The sequence below is a fragment of the Theropithecus gelada genome, chromosome 13 (assembly GCF_003255815.1).
Source record: "Theropithecus gelada isolate Dixy chromosome 13, Tgel_1.0, whole genome shotgun sequence".
In the NCBI taxonomy this organism is placed as follows: domain Eukaryota; kingdom Metazoa; phylum Chordata; class Mammalia; order Primates; family Cercopithecidae; genus Theropithecus; species Theropithecus gelada.
This window is the reverse complement of record NC_037681.1, coordinates 71,084,132-71,106,185: the sequence shown is the minus strand read 5'-3', so window position 1 is coordinate 71,106,185 and position 22,054 is coordinate 71,084,132. Positions and strand designations below refer to the sequence as shown.

The following is a 22,054-nucleotide window of genomic DNA, read 5'->3' as shown; positions in this document are numbered from 1 at the left end:
TTATTAAACAATTCTTTCTTCACTATTGAATTTAGAAAGAGGTTGTTTTTTTTTTTTTTTTTCATCCTGGAACTTGCTTTCAACATTTGATCTCAAAGTATTTTGCAGTTGCTGGACTAGCAGGCTTTCTCTAGTTATTTAGCCATCAATCTCTTAAAACTGTTATATCTAGAATAGTTTTAAATTCATGTGTCTGGATTTGTAATTTAATTTCTCTAAAGAAACAAAAAGATATAAATAACTGAGGCAATTCATCCTGTAAAATTTACCTCGTATCACTGGCTCATTTCTAACCTGAGATATACCAGCCAAGGATGCAACACTTGAATTATTAGTAGCACCATAAGAGAGAAATCAATAGGCTGGTGGATAAGCTGTAATTCTGAAAGCAAACAATGATCTCATGTGGATGGAAAACTCAGGTTTTCTTGTACTCGGTTCTCTCTCTCTTACTCGATCTCTCTCGCTCTCCTTTTACTTTTCTTCTTCTCCTTGGCCTGTATCTTTACTTTCTCATATATCCTCCTGTGATCCTTGGGCATTAATTGGTTTTGCTGGCAGAATTTGGTTAAACAAATTGTGAACTCCAATCCTGATTCTCAATCCATTGAAAGCCATGAAACTCAATGATATAATGCCCTTCATTATTTTAATGTACCACCATGTTTCCATACTTAAAAAAAAAAACACCAAGGAAAAATATCATTACCAAACAATGTATCTTTAATGTTGTTTTTTCTCAATGACTCATAATGTCAGATTAGTAGAAATACTTATGTTTTAAATAAAACTATCCAGTTATATTAGAAGCATTTTCCTTTGCTTTTTTTTTTTTTTTTTTTTTTTTGAGGTGAGGGATATAGTCTAACTTAATCATTTCAATAATTTCTACCAAACAGCTTTCTGAAATCATGTGTCTCTGCTGAGTCCATTTAAATTTCATTTGCGTAGGTTTATATAGATTCACTAGCAGTTATTCACTAGAAGTATAACAAGAAGTTATACTTCTTGCCCACTCACTGCCCACTGGTAATCCCTTGTCATCTCCCGTTGGTTAACATCACTACTTTTCCTTCATGTTCAACAGTTGGCCCATTATTGGCTGTGCCTATTTTTTTTCTTTCCTTTTTTTCAGTCCACTTACTGTGAGTCAATACGTATACCTACACTTGCCAGAAGTGCCTCCACCACACACAGAGAGATTTGTGACATACAGGTCAATTAGTTGTAAGGTTTATTTCTATGTATTTTTTAGACTCAACGTTCCATACATTTAGGAGGCTAAGGAACCTAAGAACTTGTTGAGCACTGTAGGTACCAGGCATAAGAGCAGAATAGCAGCTATCACACAAGATAGTACCTTCTCCCAGAGTCTACTGGAAGACTTATCTCACTGAAAATGATTAGCTTGTGAGCTGCAGTCAGATATCTTCTAGAACTCAGAGGTTATGTGATGGCTAGACACTTTGTTCGCAGGAAAGTGGTAACCAAAAATCAGAGAATTTATTTTTAAAATCTGTGTTTAAATTTGGGTGGGTTCCCAGTTCTATATTGACTGTGCCTATTTATGACAGCAGGTTAATTTACTTGTTATAGATCAATGCGTAGGGTTAAAGATTCTTAAATGGTCACACCTGAATGTTTGTAAATTTGTCATTTTCCTTGCTTGCTATGACTCTAATGGGCTTGAAAATTGGTCCAGCCCACCTCTCTTCTCTCTCTCCTTTCTCTCCCTCCTCTCTCTTTCTTCCTCTCTTCTCTCTCTCTACCCTGTCCCTCACCTTCCCCGCTTCTTTGTCTCTTTCTCTCACTCTCTGTGAGGTTCATTTGCTTGACTGATTCTGAGTGTCCATAATGACTGTTTGGCATATTCTACAGGCAAAGGTCCCGAGACTCTTTTTGCCGGCTATAACCTCAATGATAACGAGTGGCACACAGTGCGTGTAGTTCGGCGTGGAAAAAGTTTAAAGTTAACGGTGGATGACCAACAGGCCATGACAGGTAAGCACCCCTGTCCCCATTGCATTTTCCTATGCTAACACTTTTGACTCTCATTTCTTGCAGGTGACTTTGCACACCAAAGCTGGTACACAACTTGAAGCTTATACACACAATCCATTTTTATTTGATTTTTTCTAGTAACAATTTTATTAAATAAGCAGTCTGTTAAGTGTTTTTCCCCAAAAATGACACGTTTTATGTCATATTATTGGCCCTTTAATAGTGCAAGAAGAATTTATAATATATTTTATTTTTGTGGCCTGATAAATATCTTACTGCCTCATCAAATATTGCAGTCATGTTTAGATGCCAATATCTGTTGAGTTTTTTGTTTTGTTTTGTATATGTTTTGGTCAAGAAAAACTGCAAGTTTTATCTTTTAACTTCTAGGTAAGTTGATAGATACACTGGCATACTGTCAGATGAAATGCCTTTTCATTTTAAGCTATAATAGATTATTTTTGGCCATTTATCTTAGTTGGTTAAATTCTAATATTGAGGATGTCAAGTTCAACCCCCATTTTTACATTCCTGAAGTGAGCTGTATGCAGATCCACCCTAGAAACACAGGAAAGCCACAAGGAAGACAAATCCTTGTGCCTTTATTTACTTTGAAAACAACTCCAAGCACATGACCCACTGGGATATTAGCTTCTTTTTCTTTTTTCAGAGAAGATAGCCGTGTTAATTATTCTGGTAAAAAGCACAAAATGGTCCTTGTACAGTGGCTATATGTCTGTTCATTCAATTTGAAGGAGGTCCCCATGCCCAGAGAACAGTCAACTGTATCAATGTGGAGATATGACCTATAGGATTTTAAACTTTTGAAAGAATCATTCCTTAGGGAAGGAAGGTAAACAATTTTACAAGGCAGAAGAGTATCAGCCGAAGTTCGATTAGTTTTGGTCTAGGACAGTTCTTTGAAAAGGAATGGATTGTTTTTTAGATCAGCATCCATAGTTTGGACAACGAGGTTTTCTCAAAAGACATGGAAATGAGCATTAGGATCTAAGGTCACATGTAAGAGTTGGGAAGAGGCAGCTGCCAACAGCAAGATCATGCCAGAACTACAACAGAACATTTTTAAGTCTCTGAGTGCCTCCCGAATATTAGAGTCCTGTGAAGTAGATGGGGCACACATATTCCCATTCTGTAGATGAGATAAGTGGTACTCGAGCAGGATAAGTGAATTATGTTTTATTGGAATGTGTTACGAGATCTAAGGAGAGAACCTATGTTTGTTTTTTGTTTTGTGTTTTTTGGTTGGTTGGTTTTTGACTTACAGTCCATTGCTTTATATTCGTCAATATCCTAGTAAGTGTATGGCTCTATAGAAAGTATTTTCTTAGACAATGCATGTTATTATAAAGAAAATGCACACATACATATAAAACACAGATTATTATAGAGTATGATATGTTACATAGAGTAATGGATGAACTACTGAATGGTTGACGTGAGTACTTTATGGTCTTGGAGTTCAGAAGAGAAGTTGAGGAACTTGGTTTCAGGTATTGTTAAAGCAATTGATAATACTTGATCTAGGCTTTAAAGAAAGATAATGCAGGAGAGAATTCCACACAAGAAAGAATGATGCTGATGGGGCTAGAGTAATGTTCAGGGAACTAAGAAGCTTTATTTTGCTTCTTGCAAACATATGGCGGTGGGCATGGCTAGAATGGCCTTTTGAGGCCAATGAGTTGATGGTCTAGATGAAGGAGTTCATATTTCGTAGACTTTCAGGAAATTGGAAGTCACTGCATTTAAACTGAAGAGTAAGTGGAGAAAATATGTTTTGAACGAAATTAATTATGTGGTAGTGTTTTAGATGGTCCAGGATGTAAAGTAATAAGTCCTTTACTGCAGTGGATGTACCAGGGATGAAAACCGAAGAATGGTGAAAAACATTTTTTTAAGAAATTTATTTTAGAAAGTTATTTCAAAATAATTTCAAATTTACAGAAAGTTCCAAAAATAATACAAAGAATACCCTTATAGCTTTACTATTGTGAACATTTAAGCCAACTTGTTTTGACATTTGTGCTCTTTCACTGTCTCTTCTCTCTCTCTTTCTTACTTTTCTCTTAGCCAGTTGAGGGTAAGTTACATATACAATGTCCCTTTAACCTGAAATACTTCACCATATATATATATATTTTTTAATGGGAATATCCCCTTATTTAAGAAATAAAAGCCACTGACTTCAGTAAACTTTGCATAGATACAATTTATTTTTCTAATCTGTCATCCATATTCCAGCTTTGTCAGTTGATTCAATGTTATTAATATGCTATAAGCATTTTTCCCCTCCAGCACAGTGTGCAGTCTAGGGCCAGCTATTTTTTTTTTTTTTTTAAGTTGTCATGTTTCTTTAGCCGCCTTTAATCCAGAACATTTCCATGAACTTTCTTTGTTTTCATTACATTAACATTGTTGAAGTATATAATCTCTTCCTGTTTTGTATTAATGTAAAGTCACTCAGTTTATGTTTATCTGATGTCTCCTCATGATTGAATGTGTATTTTACATTATTGGATGAAATACTGCTTTGCTATTGTTATGTCCTCTGTACAGTATCCCATCGGAGCACATGCTGCCCATGTCTTTGGTGATTTAATTTGACCACTAGGTCAACGTGTTGTCCATTTTCTCCATTTTACAATTACCACGTTTTGTCCCTTTCAACTAGTAAACTGTCTATGGGGAGATATTAAGACCATGCACATATCCTGTACCTCATCACAATTTTGCCCTAGATTTAGTATCTACTGGAGAGTTTTACTTGATTCAGTCTTTGCACTGAGAGTTACAAAAATTGATTATTTTCAAACTCCAGCACTCCTTCCACATTTACAGTCAATGCTTAGCATTCTGCTGCAAGCAAGTACTCTTCTTCTCTCTCCCTTCTTTCTTTTTTTTAATTGGTCTTTCTTTTCATTTCTCTTTTTTTCTGTCTTCCTCCTTTCCTTTTTTTCTTTTTGTTGTAGACCCACTATTGCTATGTTTTTATAATACTTCATAATTACTCTGTCTTATGATTTTGGTGCCCAAATGTTTTTTCAATTTTTGCCAGTGTGAATTTCATTAAGTTGGCCTCTATGATCTCATGACATGCCTTCATTTTTTTTTAGTACTTTCTTTTTTTTTTTCTTTTTCTTTTCTTTTTTTTTTTTTTTTTTTGATATGGAGTCTCGTTCTGTTGCCCAGGCTGGAGTACAGTGGAGTGATCTCAGCTCACTGCAGCCTCTGCCTCCCACGTTCAAGTGATTCTGTTGTCTCAGCCTCCCAAGTAGCTGGGATTACAGGTGTGTGCTACCATGCCCAGCTAATTTTTGTAGAGATGAGGTTTCACCATGTTGGCCAGATGGTCTTGAATTCTTGACCTCAGGTGATCCGCCCATACTGGCCTCCAAAAGTGCTGGGATTACAGGCATGAGCCACCGTGCCTGGCCCTTTTCTTACTTCTTGGAATAACAGGATGTTCCAGTTACAACTTTTATCTACTATACTTCGCCCCTAGAATTAGCCATTTAATTACCATTTATGAGGAATGATAAAGATCAAGATTTGGGTGGTAGGTGTCCTCAATGCTACTGGGGTATCTTTGCTTCTTAACCCCTTCAGCAGACAGATAGGAAATGTATTCAAGTATATATACCGACACCCAAACATACATGTAAATGTATGTACACACAGACATATACATTATATGTACACATAAATATACATACACACATTTTATAAAGTGTGAGTTTACACACACATACACACATTTTATAAAGTGTGAGTTTACACTGTTACCTTCATACCTACAGCATTGTTTATTTTTCCCATTCCATACTTACATGTGTTTTCGTCCGAGATGAGAATCCTGGCTCCCAGTAATGTCATTTATTCATTTGCTTAATCCAATAATGCATCTAAAATAGTTTCAAAATTGCTTTGCCCATACCACTACAGTCAATAAACCAACTAACAAGTCAGGATTAGTTTATGACTGTTTGTCTCATTTCTTCCTAAGACTTAACATCAAATGCTGAGTTATTTTTTAAATAACTTAGGTACATTGTTGATTTTTTCCTTCCTTCCTTCCTTCCTTCCTTCCTTCCTTCCTTCCTTCCTTTTTGTCAGAGATCTCATGAAAGCCAACAATTCATAAGAATGATTCAGCCTTGATTTACATAGTACATAAAAGGCTTCCAAATGTGGCAATGAAAGCTTTAGATTGAGATTTCTTTCAAATATCCTACTGGCCACTTGAAGCCACCCATAAATCAGAGAAGCAATGGGAGTTTCTTATTAAATTTTACAGCAAGTCAGAAATCACCGAATGAGAAGAATTTTCAAAAGGAAACTACTAGAGACTCTTCATGCAAAGTCCTACATTTTCCCATATCTTTAAGTTTTATAGTAATTCTATTAAGTCAGGTATCTGTGGAACACAGGGCAGTACATATTCAGGCTATTCTTGGGAATGTTTGCACCTCACCTAGGGTCATAAGGATAGTTGCCAGCAGAGAAGCCCAAGGAAGGAGATTTCCTAGGTCGTAGATGACAAGGGGTTGTACGAATTATGTGGAATCCCTAAGTGGAAAGTCACTGGGCTTCAACTCATCATCTAGTCTGTCTAAAAAATTCTAGAATTGTGTTTTTTATATCTCTGTGTGTATGTCCTTTATGGAACAACGTTCACCATATATCCAGTTACCCAAGCCTGGAAGCCAGGCATCACCATTCCCTTCATTTCTATCATTCTGTACATCATTAGTAAACCCTAGAAATTATATCTGTAAAATTATCTTTTTTTTGATGATTTTCATTTCTACTATAGCTGCCATAGTTCACTATCCAATCTCTTGCACCCATAAAGGGAATAAACACACACACACACACAGACACACACACACACACACACACGAGTCATGGTTAACCCCTGCTTCAAATCCTCCTTAGCTCTGAATATAAGAAGCACTGTGAGAAATCTGGACCCTGGCACTCCCACTCCTTTCAATTCCATGTGGGTCACCAACCTACTTGCTCCCAGTTCCCCAGCCATGCTCTCTAGCTGTTTCTCATCCAAAAGCCTTCCTTCCTTCGTCTCCCCTTCCTGGAATCCACCCTTGATTGCCTTTCTTCGATTCTTAGCATAGCTTTCTCTTTTTTATTCTTCAAATCTAGCTTAAATATCAAATTAGGCATCTTCTTCCATTTCACATTAAGCAACACAATACCCCATTCATGAAATTCATAGCATTTCTCTGAGTTTTGTTATTATATATTTAATTACATCCTTACCTCTTTTGTCTGCTTTTCTCCAGTAGACCCTGAGTTTGGAGAAAATGGGCCCTTTCTGCTCCTCTCAACACTAGTTCTCCAATACAAAGGCTAGCACCTGACACATATACCACACAATCAGTAATTTTAGGTGAATTAACAAGTGAACATAAGGGAGGGTTATTTTGCTCGACATGAGAAATGTAACCTAACACAGAACACACATTAACCTTGCTATCTATTTTGGTAAAAATATTTGACTTGGAAATATTGAGATTTCTATATAAGCACAGCATCTAGGAAACATGTTTTGGTTGTTGTCTTGTTGGAGATTATTGTCAATCTGCTATACCTTAGTTATTTTGATCGGAGGCATTTTGCTAATTCCAAATTCTCCTTGGGTAGTGCATTTTTAAATGATTAGAACATTAAAATCTTTCCCCTTCAAAGTCTTATAATTTTTTTCTTATTTAATCAACAAATATCTACAGTAGTAGAAGCGGCTATATTACTGATGAGGATTAAACATTGGAGTAAAATCCTGAGAAAAAATAATGTTTTTTAAAGAAGGCAACAATTAGTTAATATTTTCTTAGTCATCAAATAATGGGTTTTGGGAGCTAATTCTCCCCAATGAACAAATATATCTGCCATTACTGCAATTATAATGTTTTTTTTCATGTAACTGGGCCATAGTTGCTTCAATGCTGTTTTACTACCTTTTTATTATTTGTGCTCTCTGTCCATATCCTATTCCTTTGAGAAAGGAAAATGGGTACTGTCTTATTTTTGTTGCTGAACTCCTTAGTCTGGAATTAACTGGTGTTTCCTTTTTTTAGAGCTGCTAAGAACTTGACAACTGGGGGTAATTTTAATTTCAAGTGTTAGAAATATTTTTTTCAGAATTTTTTTTTACTATTAGTTGTTTCATTAATAGAGCCTTTAAGATGAAACATGGTAATTTCAGAATCAGGGTAGGGTTCACTGAGTTAAGGCTCATATTTTAATGTTGCATCGAATACAAATCAAGGCAAGGCCCACATGACTTTTTTTTTCTTTTTTTAGACGGAGTTTTGCTCCGTCGCCCAGGCTGGAGAGCAATGGCGCCATCTCGGCTCACTGCAACTTCCGCCTCCCAGGTTCAAGCGATTCTCCTGCCTCAGCCTCCCGAGTAGCTGGCATTACAGGAACCCACTACCACGCCTGGCAATTTTTTTGTATTTTTAGTAAAGACAGAGTTTCACCATGTTGGCCAGGCTGGTCTCAAACTACTGACCTCAGGTGATCCACCTGCCTAGGCCTCCCAAAGTGCTGGGATTACAGGCATGAGCCACCGTGCCTAGCCCATTTTTTAAGCTTCTCATATTCTTCATTGTACTTAGCTTCTTAATTCAATGTTGCTGGTGTCTCTAGAGATTTATATTTGGACATAATTAAATATTAATTTTATTTGTTACCAAAGAAGTAGATCCCCACAGAACAATATTGAGGTCATTGAACAGGAAGAACTGAGGGAGAAGATAGAAATGATGTCACAGGAAAAACCAGAACTGGCAAGGATGTAATGGTACTTTTGCATCAGATAGACAATCAGGAGGTATGGTGGTGAGGGTAGGAAAAAGTGAAACAATTATTTATGGTGACATTTTTGTTTTAAAAATGTTTGCAGAAAGGGAATCAGAACAAGCCAATGACTGAAAAGAGAACATGCCAAGGATGAGTAGAATGTTGTTTCCAGGATTAAAACTAATAAAGAGTGTTTGAAAATGAAATAGGGTTAAGTACAGTTCAGGGGAGTTTTGTGCACAAATACATGTATAATCATCAAAGACAATTAACCAAATATGTAAACAATTTTTCTTGCACAACAAAAAGCATGCCATCGAAATTTTACTTACAGATATTTCCTTAAAATGCTATCTAATATTTTACTGTCTTGACTAAAGAGATGGAAATTTGTCAGACTGGCTGAAGGGGACACACATAGGTGGTTGTTCAGTCTTCACTACCCCTGGAGAAAAGGTTCAATGCATTTTGTCAGGGGCTGATTCTAGGATTAGCTCTAATTAATATTTTCATTAACATGGATGATGGAATGGCATAACTTGATACATTTTCCAATTATGGCAAATCGGGTGGGGAAGCTAGCACCTGGAAGAACTTGATTACAACATAAGTGAACATTTTTAGTTGCAGAAGAGAGTGACTGACAGTTTATTTAGACAAGAGCAAGATGTTGGGTGTGAACCACTAGTACTGATACAAGTACTTTATATTTATGTTGTGTTGTAATATTTAGAAAACAAGGTCATATCTTTGCTTATTTATCTTACCTTCAACCTTGCAAACAGGTAAAATGATCACTCTGGAGATAAAGACGGGACTAAGTTTGTTATTAATGGGTTTGACAGAGAAATATGGAGGGAAAGAAAGAAATGAGGACTGAGTGGAATAGTCAATTGCTAAATAAATTTGCATCCAAGCTTCATCCTAGGATGTTTAAAGATTTTTGCCTCGTGGTATGGAGCATGGTGGGCTAATTTTACTGGTATTATCAAAATTGGGCAGGCTTTCAATTAGTGTATTTTGCTCAATTTAGTTATACAAAATTTAAGGACCAAAAAAATGGCATAGGTCCAGAAATCAACACGATTTCTAATGTGTTTAGAAGACTAATGTGAACAAAAACTATGGCCATTATTGAGCATGTAGAGGGAAAGAGAATAGTATATATTTAACTTCAAACACTCTTTCATGTTTCATTACTGGAAGAAAGGGCTGCAACTCTCCACTGTTTCTATTGGGTACAGGGAACTATATAGTCATTTTTTTTTTTTCCCTAGAAGAACATTTATAAGGAATAACATTACCTAACCATGAAGCTGAGATATATCACTTTCTAGTGGGATGCCTGAGAATAATCACTGCCCCTAATGCGTGTCTCTGTGCACCCTCCCTTCTTTCCCTTTTTCCTCCCTCTTTCTTTTACTGTTTCCTCACTCTCTTGCTAATTTGTTTATTTTTCGCCTTTAAAAAATACCATTACCATGCGTGGTGGCTCATGCCTGTAATCCCAGCACTTTGGGAGGCTGAGACAGCTGGATCACGAGGTCCGGAGATTGAGACCATCCTGGCTAACACAGTGAAACCCCGTCTCTACTAAAAATACAAAAAATTAGCCGGGCATGGTGGCGGGCGCCTGTAGTCCCAGCTACTCTGGAGGCTGAGGCAGGAGAATGGTGTGAACCCGGGAGGCGGAGCTTGCAGTGAGCCCAGATCGTGCCACCGCACTCCAGCCTGGGCGACAGAGCGAGACTCCGTCTCAAAAAATATATAAAATAAATAAATAAAATAAAATAAAATAAATTAAAAATACCATTACTTTTGTTAATGAGGAATTTTTTGTTAAGACTAAAATTTGGACGATTAAAACCTGTCCTTAGAATGTTTTATTACATAATCCAAGCTTACCTTTTAGCATCATTTAAGTGTTCTTACTATATACAACTGAGTACCAAGGAGGTATTTGGCTCCTTGTATTTTACAATGTGATATTGCTATGAAAGCCTAAAGTTCAAAATGCCTTTCAGATACGGAAAATAATCATATATTATCTTCTCTTTTAGGTCAAATGGCAGGTGATCATACTAGGCTGGAGTTCCATAACATAGAGACTGGCATCATCACAGAACGACGGTATCTTTCTTCTGTCCCCTCCAACTTCATTGGACACCTGCAGAGCCTGACATTTAATGGAATGGCATACATTGATCTGTGTAAAAATGGCGACATAGATTACTGTGAGCTCAATGCCAGATTTGGCTTCAGGAACATCATAGCAGATCCTGTCACCTTCAAGACCAAATCGAGCTATGTTGCCTTAGCTACCTTGCAAGCCTACACTTCTATGCATCTTTTTTTCCAGTTCAAGACAACATCCCTAGATGGACTAATTCTATATAACAGTGGGGATGGAAATGACTTTATTGTGGTTGAATTAGTTAAAGGGTGAGTACGTGCCTGTTCAATAACAAAGAAATAAAACTTTGGAAAAACGGACATCAGTTTCCAAAAATATACACTAAGAAGAACACACTGGCTCATAAGGCGGAGGGCCGGAGTAGGTGGAGGACAAATAAGAATGCATTTGTTTAAATCACCTCTTAGGTATCTTAAATTAATATGGATTCAGGACAGTTTTTTGCACCTACATTTTCACATACGAGGTACAAAGTACATCAGGCTCTAATTTATGGTAGGCCTTTCATGAATCTTATGATTCAAGTGGGCACTTCCTGACTACGCACAGTGTAATTCCACAAAAGCATTGCTACAAGTTTGTAGGATAGTCTAAGCTAAATTAAATAGCTAATTCAATATGCAGATTATTTAAATTTCAAAAAATCCTTTTAACTCAAACTTCATTCTATGTCAGAGTTCCTCAGTGAATTTAGAAAGGAAGATTTATGTAAACTTTCCTTAAAACTGTGAGGAAAATTTAATGTATTTTAATTGATAGGAGCATTTATTCACTCATTCTGCAAATATTATTCCATATTTACAATATGCTACATCACGTGCCATGCACAGATATAAATATATATACTTCTACCACCCTTATGTACATCTCAGATTTCTACCACTCTGAGTCACACCCACACACACCAACACACAATCCTAGGGTTTGTAGATGAACACATAAATAGAAAAGAAAAGCACTGTGACATGTTTCTTGAGATGATCACATGCAAAGGCTCAGGAGAGTCTTCAGGGAAATTAGAAAAACGTGTGGAGCAGGGAGTGGCTGTTTGATCTGGTTGTCGAAGGATGAGTACACATTCCCTATACTCAAACAGGGAATTGAGATAGAGGAAAAAAGCAGGTGCAAGAATGAGAAGAATGGCCATTTCAGTGGTTAGAAAAGGATGGAGGGAATTATGGAAATAGGAAATGTGTGGTGAAAGATATTACTTTCCAAATTCATAAAGTTAAATGTAGACTATGATTTTAAAAATAATTTTCACCATTTCCTTTAGTGAAGACACTGAATAATCCTCCTTGCTGAAACAGAATAATGTTTGTTACCTTCCTGATAGCTGAGTTTCTATGTAATTCATTGTCATGACTTCTAGTAAGGATGGAACCACTTTAAAAAAAAAATCTCCATTTGTAATATCTACTTTAGCTTCATCAAAATTTAAAAAGTGATGGCACTTTCCCCTTTCATTTTTTCCCCAGGTACTTACATTACGTGTTTGATTTGGGAAATGGTGCTAACCTCATCAAAGGAAGCTCAAATAAACCTCTCAATGACAATCAGTGGCACAATGTGATGATATCAAGGGACACCAGCAACCTCCACACTGTAAAGATTGACACAAAAATCACAACGCAAATCACCGCCGGAGCCAGGAACTTAGACCTCAAGAGTAAGTGCATGTTAAGTCCGAGTAGCCAGCCTTGCACCTCACGGTCTCCCTTCACATGGGAAATCCTTTGCTTAGGAGTGTGTTTGTACCTTCTGCAAAGACTGACCAGAAATTCATTTTCAGCACATAATTAATAATACAACACACAAGTCTCTGCTCCCCTTTAATGTGGTAGGAACCTATGTATTTTTAATAACAGCTCAAAAAATGCCGCACCTAAGAAAGCATGCATGATTAAAATGTAAAAAGTTAGAAAAATATAATACTAGTCTGGCTATTAAAAAGGCATTTGTAAGTTACTTAAGTCCCAATAGTTTTCAACTTATTTGGAGTCAGGGAACCACATATATAGGAGCTTATTCTAGAGCTTATTAATTTTCTTTCCTTGGTAAGGTTTCCTAGATACTTTCAGACTCCCTGACCGACAGGAGTTGAGCCTGGCTTAGATACCCTGTGTCTACAACAGTGAATTCTATCCCCCATCCCAACAAACACACACACAGACACACACACACACACACACACACACACACACGCGGGAATGCTTCTTTCACCAGCTGCTAAGAAAGTCTTAACATACGTTTCTCTTCCTTATTGATACTTCATTTCTCAAATGTACGTTACAAAATGCTGAGAAAACATGTCAATAATAGAAGAGAAATGACTGAAGTTTCTATTTGAATCACACTTTGTGATTCACTAAGAATATATGTGTGTATCCCATCTCCTTTAACACTACAACAGGCATTCCAGAAGGTGTTATTAGCATGTTATTCTCAATGTAGAAAATCTGAGGTTTGAATGACTTGCCCAGGGATAAAACAACACCAACACCCTCCCCCAACCCCATGGATTCTTCGCTCTATCCTGATGCATCACAAAGCCCCACAGATGTCATTGCAGGCATAATTTTTCTTGGAAAGAGTTGCTCATTTTATTGATGGAATCTTTCCCTTTGATTCAAAAGGTAGATACATTGGGGAGGGGAGTTAGGAAAATGGAAAGATAAAATTTAACTTTTTTTTTTTTTTTTTTTGAGACAGAGTCTTGCTCTGTCACCCAGGCTGGAGTGCAGTGGCAGAATCTCAGCTCATTTCAAACTCTGCCTCCCGGATTCAAGCAATTCTCCTGCCTCAGCCTCTGAAGTAGCTGGGATTACAGGAGCCCGCCACCACGCCTCGCTAATTTTGTATTTTTAGTACAGACGGGTTTTTGCCATGTTGGTCAGGCTGCTCTTGAACTCCTGACCTCAGGTGATCTGCCCGCCTCGGCCTCCCAAAATGCTACGATTACAGCTGTGAGCCACTGCACCCAGCCTCAACAGAACTCTTTCTAGAGAAAAATGCTCTTTCTAAATAAGGTGAAAGGAGAAAGAAAAGTGTTTCACTTTCTGTAATTGCAGAATATATTTTGAATCCTGGGACTTCATTTGTTCAACACATACAATGTGTAGGAATGGCCATCTCCCTTCTTTCACAGTGGGCTTCTCGTTAACTTCAAAGAGATCTTATTTGTACCCATAAATCTAATAGCTTGACTCAAAAAATAAAATGAAATTCAAAGAAGTGCTTCTTACAGGCCAAACCTTTCTCTTTGTTCTCTCTGGTTGAAGTGCTTTTTCTTCTGTACTTTTCATGTGCCCCTCCCTGTTTAGCACAGTGAGCTCAGGTGGTAATTGTCAAAAGAAAGGGAGAGATTGTAAAATTCAGTGTGTTGACCAAGCCACCAAAGCTAAAGCAAAAAGTGCCCTGTTTGTGTAGGTGAGACATCAGTAAGTATAAGTGAACTTCTGGGAAATTAGGGATACTCTGTTGGAGATTAAAATGGCTAAAAAAAAGCAGGTCATAATTGGTTGAAGTGTGTGCTATGCACATACACATTGAGGGTTCAGAGAAGCAATGCTAAACAATGGATTGTATTTCTTCAGATAGTTAGGACACTGTCTCCTGAGAAGTAAATATCCGCGTATTGTTCATTAACAAATGGAAGTGAAGGTAATAGGAGATTGTAGTCCAGGATTCCTTCTGGTGGGGGTACTTAACACATCTAAGTACTTCAGAGTTAATTTTTATTAAAGCATTAAATGATGCATGACTCTGAAGATAAAACAGGCTTTGCCCATAATAAAGAAAAAAACACTTTATGAATTTAAAAATGGCATATTACATAATATTAAGATATATAGTCATGAACTCACTGTATTTGTGTTTTTTAAAAAAGCATAATTAAAATTGCTTGTGAATTTCCCATGTGAAGGGGCTAATCATTAGTATAGAATAATACCTTCTGCGTTGTGGAAAAGTAAGAGCAAGTTTCTAAAATGAGTCCAAGTTTGGGCTGATAAATTGGGTGTGTGATCCGATGGCAACAGTCATCCCCTGTTGCCTCTTATCATGTGCACCATCAGCTAGAGGGAGTTTGAGGACAGCCTGCTGTGGGACCTGATGTCTCTTGTCTCCCATCATCACCACTTTGGGTAAGTGTGGCTGTGGGCGTTGGCCAGAGCATGAGTATTTACGGAGCATTGACTTTGGAAAGAGCACAACAGGGTTTCTGCAATGGAAAGCTCTCCGTCTCTAGGAGAACACTAGCATTGAAGGAGCACTTGTAGGACAGAGAAGGACAGGATGCTCAGGATGCTGTGGAGCTGTAGTGGGGCATTGAAACGAAGCTGGGATCACCTGGAAAGCTTTTTTTGTGGCAGTAATGCTTGAGGGATATTTGAAGGGTGAGTAAGAGCAACGAGGCATTGTTTCTTTTTTCCACCTGGATGGCTACTGGATTTTAGAGGGGTTTATTCATAAAGGAGAACTTCTACATGAACTCTTTGCGCAGACATAGACAGCAGCGTTTTCTTTGCATACTAATCATGTAGCATTGAGCTGCAGGAAAAATAAAGTTGATTTATTTTGGTCAATAGATTGTATTCTTAAAGAATTAAAGAAAACATCAGATTTACTCTCCACCTTGCTGAAAGTCATTGCAACTATCTTTGGTGCTTCTCAAAGGAAGGTCAGCCAATTTTAACTACATGAGAATCATGCAGTGATGTTTGTGAAGTGCAGATTTCTGGATCCTATCTGACACCAACCAAGGCAATGATCATTTGAGAGAGATGTGCAGAAAACAACAGGCATTTTTTTTTTTTTTTTTTTAAGTGCATTGACTGATAGAGATGCCATGTGCTACAGAGTCCTGAAATAATGCAAGATCTATGTTGAGGCCAAATTTAACTGACTTTTAAATTTTTGTATAAATACTGGTTTTGCTTTTATTTCAGAATTTTGCTGTTTTTTGTTTGTTTTGCCAGCCCTGGACTGAAGTCACATTATTGGCTGGTTAGGATTATTGGGAGAATTTTTTTTTTTTATCCTCCTTATGTTTTACTATACCTTAAAAAGACACTAGAGGGCAGCAGAAGGCCACAAAACGTGCTACAGAGGACCCGGGAGTTGGGGAAACCTCAACCTGCTCCATTTGCAAGGGGAAGTAGAATTTCTTTTGTTTTCAGACATCTAAATTTCCACAGTTGGCTTTTATAGTGATGCATGCTTTTGTCCATAGCTCTGTTTCATTATAGGAACAGGACTTTAGTGTAGAACTTTGAAAACTGGGGCCCATGTATTTCATTCTCCACCTTGACCCCAATAGAGACGATCAGAAATGGGCAGGAGTCTAATGATCTTTCTCTCAGACGATAAATACCACGCAGCTGACCTTGTTCAGCTTATCTTTCCTGACACCGCTCGATTCTCAGGGGGTTGTGTGTCTCTCCCTGCTGATACAGTTTTGCTTTCATCTTTATTTCCCAGCTGTTTGTGTTCTATTCCCTCTGGTTTTTATGTACAAGCAGCAACATGCAATGAAAGGAGCAGCAGAAATTTGCTCTCTGGAATGATTTCCTAGCCTAGCTTTGTATTCATTTCAGGATTTCTGAGCCCTGCCTCCATTGGAGAGATAAAGGGTTGGTGCGATTCCTCTTTATGTTCCTTCTCTTGTTCCTGTATTTGGCAAATTTGTATGTCAGGATGTGCATATATATGGAAGGGAGCTAATATTTATTAAATACCTACTAAATGCTAAATAGATTTAACTGAGATTATTGTATTTAATCCTTGCAATTACCCAGGGATTTAAATTGAGGTCAGTCTTGCTCATTCATTAATCTAGTTGAAGAGAAAAATAGGGAGGAAGAATTGCTTTTGGCCCCCACTTTCAATGAGTACCCTTATTTAAGGCATTACCTAAGTTTATCCTTCAGCAAATTGAGGATATATAGTTTACTTGATGGGGGAAAATTAGATTCCCAGCTGTGTAGCATAGAGCGCCCTCAGGTGGCCGCCTAGCAAAACTATGTAAAACTGAGTACAGTGATTTATTTATGGGCCTCATCTAGGTCAGCCCAGACGGCACTTTGTTCTTTCTTCCTCCTCTATTCTCTCTCTCAAACCCAAAATTCCTTCAAGGGTTTTGAGCTCTGGCATTGTCTTCTGATCTTGCCCCTTTTCCTTCTTACCACGATCACCACCCATTTGTCTCCTCCTCAACATTCCTCCTATTCCTCCTTAAATCTCACCCTGAAGGGAACTGTCTGCCATTGTTCATCCTACTACCAAGCCACTTAAATGTCCCCGAATCAGAAACAACTCAACAGGGACTTTCTTTTCAAATATACTCAATCTCTAAGCAAAATTTGAGGATAAATAGTATTCTTGCTCTTTTCTTCTTGATCTCTGACCAGTTGCTATTACTCAGCTCCCTGCCTTCTCCAATCCTGAATATAACACATATCCCCTCCATTTTATACCGTTTCATGTTGCTACTTGACAAATCTTTACTGCAGTCATTCAGTAAACCAGATTCTGTTCAAAGTCATAATCACGTTTAAACATGCCCAGGCTTTGTAGATTCACCACACATGACATCTGACAGCCCACCTGTCTTGGCCAGATACTTTGTTTCAATAGAAAATATTCATGGAAGAGTGATGTTGAGCTTAGCCTTAGAGCAGGATACGGCACCGGAAATGGAGGGAAGGTTCTGCGGTTCTGCTGTCCTGTGGTTAGGCCACCTTTATTAGTTTTTGTTGTTGTTGTTTGGGGGTTATCAGTTTTGTGTGTGTGTGTGTGTGTGTGTGGTTTTTTTTTTTTAGTCTATAAGAGAGAGATTTATTCACATTATTTCCATTTGTAGGAGATTATTTTAAGGATCCTGTAGGAAGTAAGAGAGACAAGAAACCCTTTCAGCTGTTGAACAACGAGGCTACATAGAGGATAAGAACTGTGTTCTTGGAGTCATACTGGGATCTCAAGAGCCATCCTCTTGGTTGTTCCCTTGGATACACATGCTCACTGCTCCCTAATCCATTGCCCCACCAGGACAGCAGTGCAGCCACCCTCGCTCTATTCTGTTTGCTGGCACTGCTGTGAGATGGCTTCTCTCTGCCTCCTGGCTTCTTCCACTCTTGGCTTCTTCTGTCTCGTGGCTTCCACCTATGGCTTTTGTTCCTGTGTATGTTTCCACTTCTGTCCACTCACCGCTTCATCTCACTTTCCAGTTCCCCCCAATACAGGATGTCATACCATGTGTGGACCTGGGTCTAGGCTATAACTTCATAAGCTTTTGCCCTGCTGCCACTGGCCAGGCTCGCTTCTTTAGTCCAATTGGCTGTGAACACAGAGGTAGCTTTTTGAACTTGAAAGGGAAGAGAAGGAGGCTGTGTGTTGGAAGGCCATCTGTAACTGCTGAGAAAGGAGCAAGGTAATTTTCTCATTTTGAAGGGCCCTGAATGCCATGCCGAAGATGGGAAGGGTGAAATTAAAGGGTTTTGAGCAGCAGAGGAGAGTTCACAATGCTCGTTAGAATTATTCCTTTGGCTTCAGTGGGATGGATGAGCCGAGGCTCAGGAAAAAGACACCACTTTGGAGGCAATTGCCATAGTATAGAACAAAGACAATAAGGTTCTGAGTATGTAGAAATAAGATTTGACATTGTTACTCCTTTCCTTACACGAGAATTATAGAGCAATTACTTGAAAGACAGATAGAGATGTGAAACTACTGTTTCTCTTCTGCCACATCCATTGAATCCCCGGGTTTTGCAGAATTCATCTCAATCTATTCTCTTTACTGTAAAGCCTTTGTCAGTGTGTTTTAATCCTACCTTAAGGGGGTGGGAAGTTGAGAGTAGGATTAAAACATTCCCTTCCCATGCAGTTATTCCCTTCCCATGCAGTTATCTGGGACTTGCCATCCAACAGTTGGTTTGGAAGTTCTTCCCTCTGCTTCCCTGTGGTTCTTGACCCAGTTCACAGTATTTCAGCAGAGTTTAAATTGTTTATTCTCTACTAAAATCATTTAAAAAAAATCTTTCACCCATTTTACTTGTTTCTGAATTTCTCTGACATTAACTACGAGTTGTCTATATTTAGTTTTATCAACTCCCTCCAACAATATTATTTGAAATTTCTCTTCCCACCATTAGAATCATACGAACTGAGGAACTATAAGTGATCTTGGAGATTGTCTGGTCTGACCAATTCCTTTTACATATGAGAGAAATATGCTCCACAGACATTGGCCTGCACAGCTATCCCAGTTTCACACTTCTTTACCATAGCTCAGAAGACACAAGTTGTGTTGCTCATATCAATCTCAATCGACTGCTAGTGACAACCTGCAGCAATACACTGAAAAGAAATCTGCACCTTTACGTGGATTCATTGTTGAAGATGATTGGTGTGATCAGTCAGAGACCCGAGATGGAGACTGGTAGTGAGAGGGCCACCTGGTGACTCTGCTTTTGGTGAAACTTTAAAGGTGCCAACCCGTCCCATTTGCAGATGCATAAAGCCCTGGGGCTGGTTTCTTCTCACCCAGTGCACTGGCTGAACTCTGACAGCCACAGGCCTTGGCTTCCATGCTTAGAACAGCCACAGGGAGGTTGTGCACAGGCACAAATAGCTTTCTTCAGCTTTTCCCACAGCCAAGTGTGGGCTACTGGAAAGTTCAATCCTATGCCCAGATGCCTTTCACAACACGCTGACAGTTTACCATGTCCCACCACCAGCACGGTGGTGATTAGATGGCTTGAGCTCCTCGAGGTGGTGACATTTGTGTCGTGGAGAAGCAAGTACCTGCAAGTGCTGGGAGCTGAGTTCTCAAGAGTCAGGTGATGGCTCACAAGACCTCAGCCTCATCCAGAGATGAGCCTTCGCTGCAGGTCCCTCTTTAGGGAATGCCAGGAGTGGTGCTGTGTTGTCTTCTTAGAATTCGAGCTTCTTGGTCAAGAGCTCTTTGTCAGCCATCTGAGAAGGCAGATATCTGACAATATCTCTCTCATGCAAGTAGGATTTAAATCTTCAGGGTTTTCCTGGCTCTGAGACCTCCCTCTTTTTGTTAAAGGGAGACTTATACAAAAGTCTTTGGAGTTCAGGTAGCATAAAACCATTGAGACTGACAAGTGATGGGGAAAGGGACAGGGTATAGCAGTCAAGGAACCCACGGACAAGAACAGAGAAAGATCAACGCTGGGCTTCATAAAAGGCATATTCAGGAAAGCTCTTAGCAATAAGTCAGTGTTGCAGCCTCACTTGGTCTCCACTGGGGCTGTGAGCTGCCTCCGATCGGCTGCCCAAGGAGCATTCCCTTGTTGCTGTCCCTCTCTGCACACTAGTTTTCTCTCCTTTTGTAAACATTGGTAAATACGGCCTTCTCAGACCTGGCTTTTCACCCCTGATCAACTCAAATACCCAAGAAAGATTCATTGAAGTTTAGCAGTTCTAGTGCCAAATTCTTGGAAGAGGACATTTGATCGAGACAGATGTCCTCCCTGTGCCAGGATGAGGAAATAAGAGACAGAGTCACATTATACAAATATGAATTTACTGGATTTGTTTAAAGAAATATTGGGATAGGCTACTTGGGTTATAAATGAAGATATGAAAAGCTCAAAAAGTGTGATTTTTAACCTGCTGTGCAAGAATTAAGGGATTGGGTTTGCCTTGCTCTGGAGTAGGGGGTGAGGATAGGGCTTAAATTCTTCAAGGTGGTAGAATACTAGGTGCTAGGTGATACCCAAATATTTAGATGGTGAAACTCATAAATGCTCGAGTGAGCAGCATTTGTTTTTGGGTGGAGACAGAGACTTTGTTTATATATAGGAAGTACATGAGATAGCAAAGCCAAGCAACAGTCAGAGGTTCCCAGGAATTCACAGGAAATGCCAGGAGAAGGAGGACCCTAGATTTTTACCTTCTGTGCAATTGCGAGGGTCCTAACCAGAATCATCTAGATCTATAATGGACATAGGGGCCCAGGCTGACATCTGGGCAATGTTACAATTGTTTACTATAGATCCTAAAAGGGAATGTCACTGTTATTTTCGGGCAGTTGTCTCATCTAGTTGGATTTCAGGAATAACGCAGCCCCTGCCCTGTTTCAGCATGACCCAGAAGAAAGCCAGCTTCCATCCCAGATACCGTCCAATTCCTCTTGAGCCATGGGTCAACATGGAAGTCGACTTGAAAGTTGGGTGGGCTTAAAACAAAGTTGCTGCCCCCACGGTAGAGAAGCTCAAAAGCTAAATCTGCCATCTTTACCAAAACAGGAAAGTGCATTTTTAATGGCATCGCGCTGTTGTGGCTCTATATTTTCATGCACTAGAGGGCACTTCCAGTGCTCCTCAGGAACTACATTAGGTCAACCAGTGTTCCCCATTGACATCATGTGAACATGGCTTTCTGTGTCCATTCTTAAAAGTGGCCCCTGTTTGGCCTTTGAAATTAATTATTTTGGTTGTTCTTAAGGACAATACAAAAAGCATATAGCATTATAATTAATAACATAGTCTTTGAGGTCAGAAAGACCTGGGTGAAATAGCATCTCTACCATTTCTTTTGTGTATTTCCTTAGGCAGGGCATATCACTATCACCATCATCATCATAATCATCCTCATCTACCTTTACTAGGCATCAGGTGAGAGAGCTACATATATTTTCTCTTTAATTTTTGTGGCAAACTGGTGAAATTGCTATACTTATCGCCATGTAACAGGTGATGAAACTAACACAAGGCTTAGGGAGGTTAAGCATCTCACCAGAACAATAATGATAGTAATACTAAATAGAAATTATTTTAATCATTTCTAAGGGCTTGTCATATCTCATGTACTGTTATAAATATTTGCACATGGTATCTTATCTCAATTAATTCCCAGAAAAATACACAGGGTTTGTCAGTGTATTCTTTGATGCTCACGGGTTTATAAAAAGGACTAGGAGGGCTTGTAAGACTCATTTGGATCTGACAGGTGTCGGAAATATTTAGACCAATTTCCCATAACTTCCCTA

General features: G+C 38.7%; 1 protein-coding gene across 16 annotated transcripts in view; it reads left to right on the top strand.

Annotated features, from left to right (window-relative positions):
* NRXN1 (neurexin 1) overlaps positions 1-22,054 on the top strand; it is a 1,133,364-nt gene that overhangs the window by 530,033 nt on the left and 581,277 nt on the right. For all 16 annotated transcript variants that reach the window (XM_025353854.1, XM_025353853.1, XM_025353851.1 and 13 more), the window contains 3 exons: positions 1,879-2,001; positions 10,902-11,283; positions 12,514-12,704. In XM_025353854.1, the coding sequence (XP_025209639.1) occupies positions 1,879-2,001; positions 10,902-11,283; positions 12,514-12,704 (696 nt within the window). The remainder of the gene's footprint in view (positions 1-1,878; positions 2,002-10,901; positions 11,284-12,513; positions 12,705-22,054) is intronic.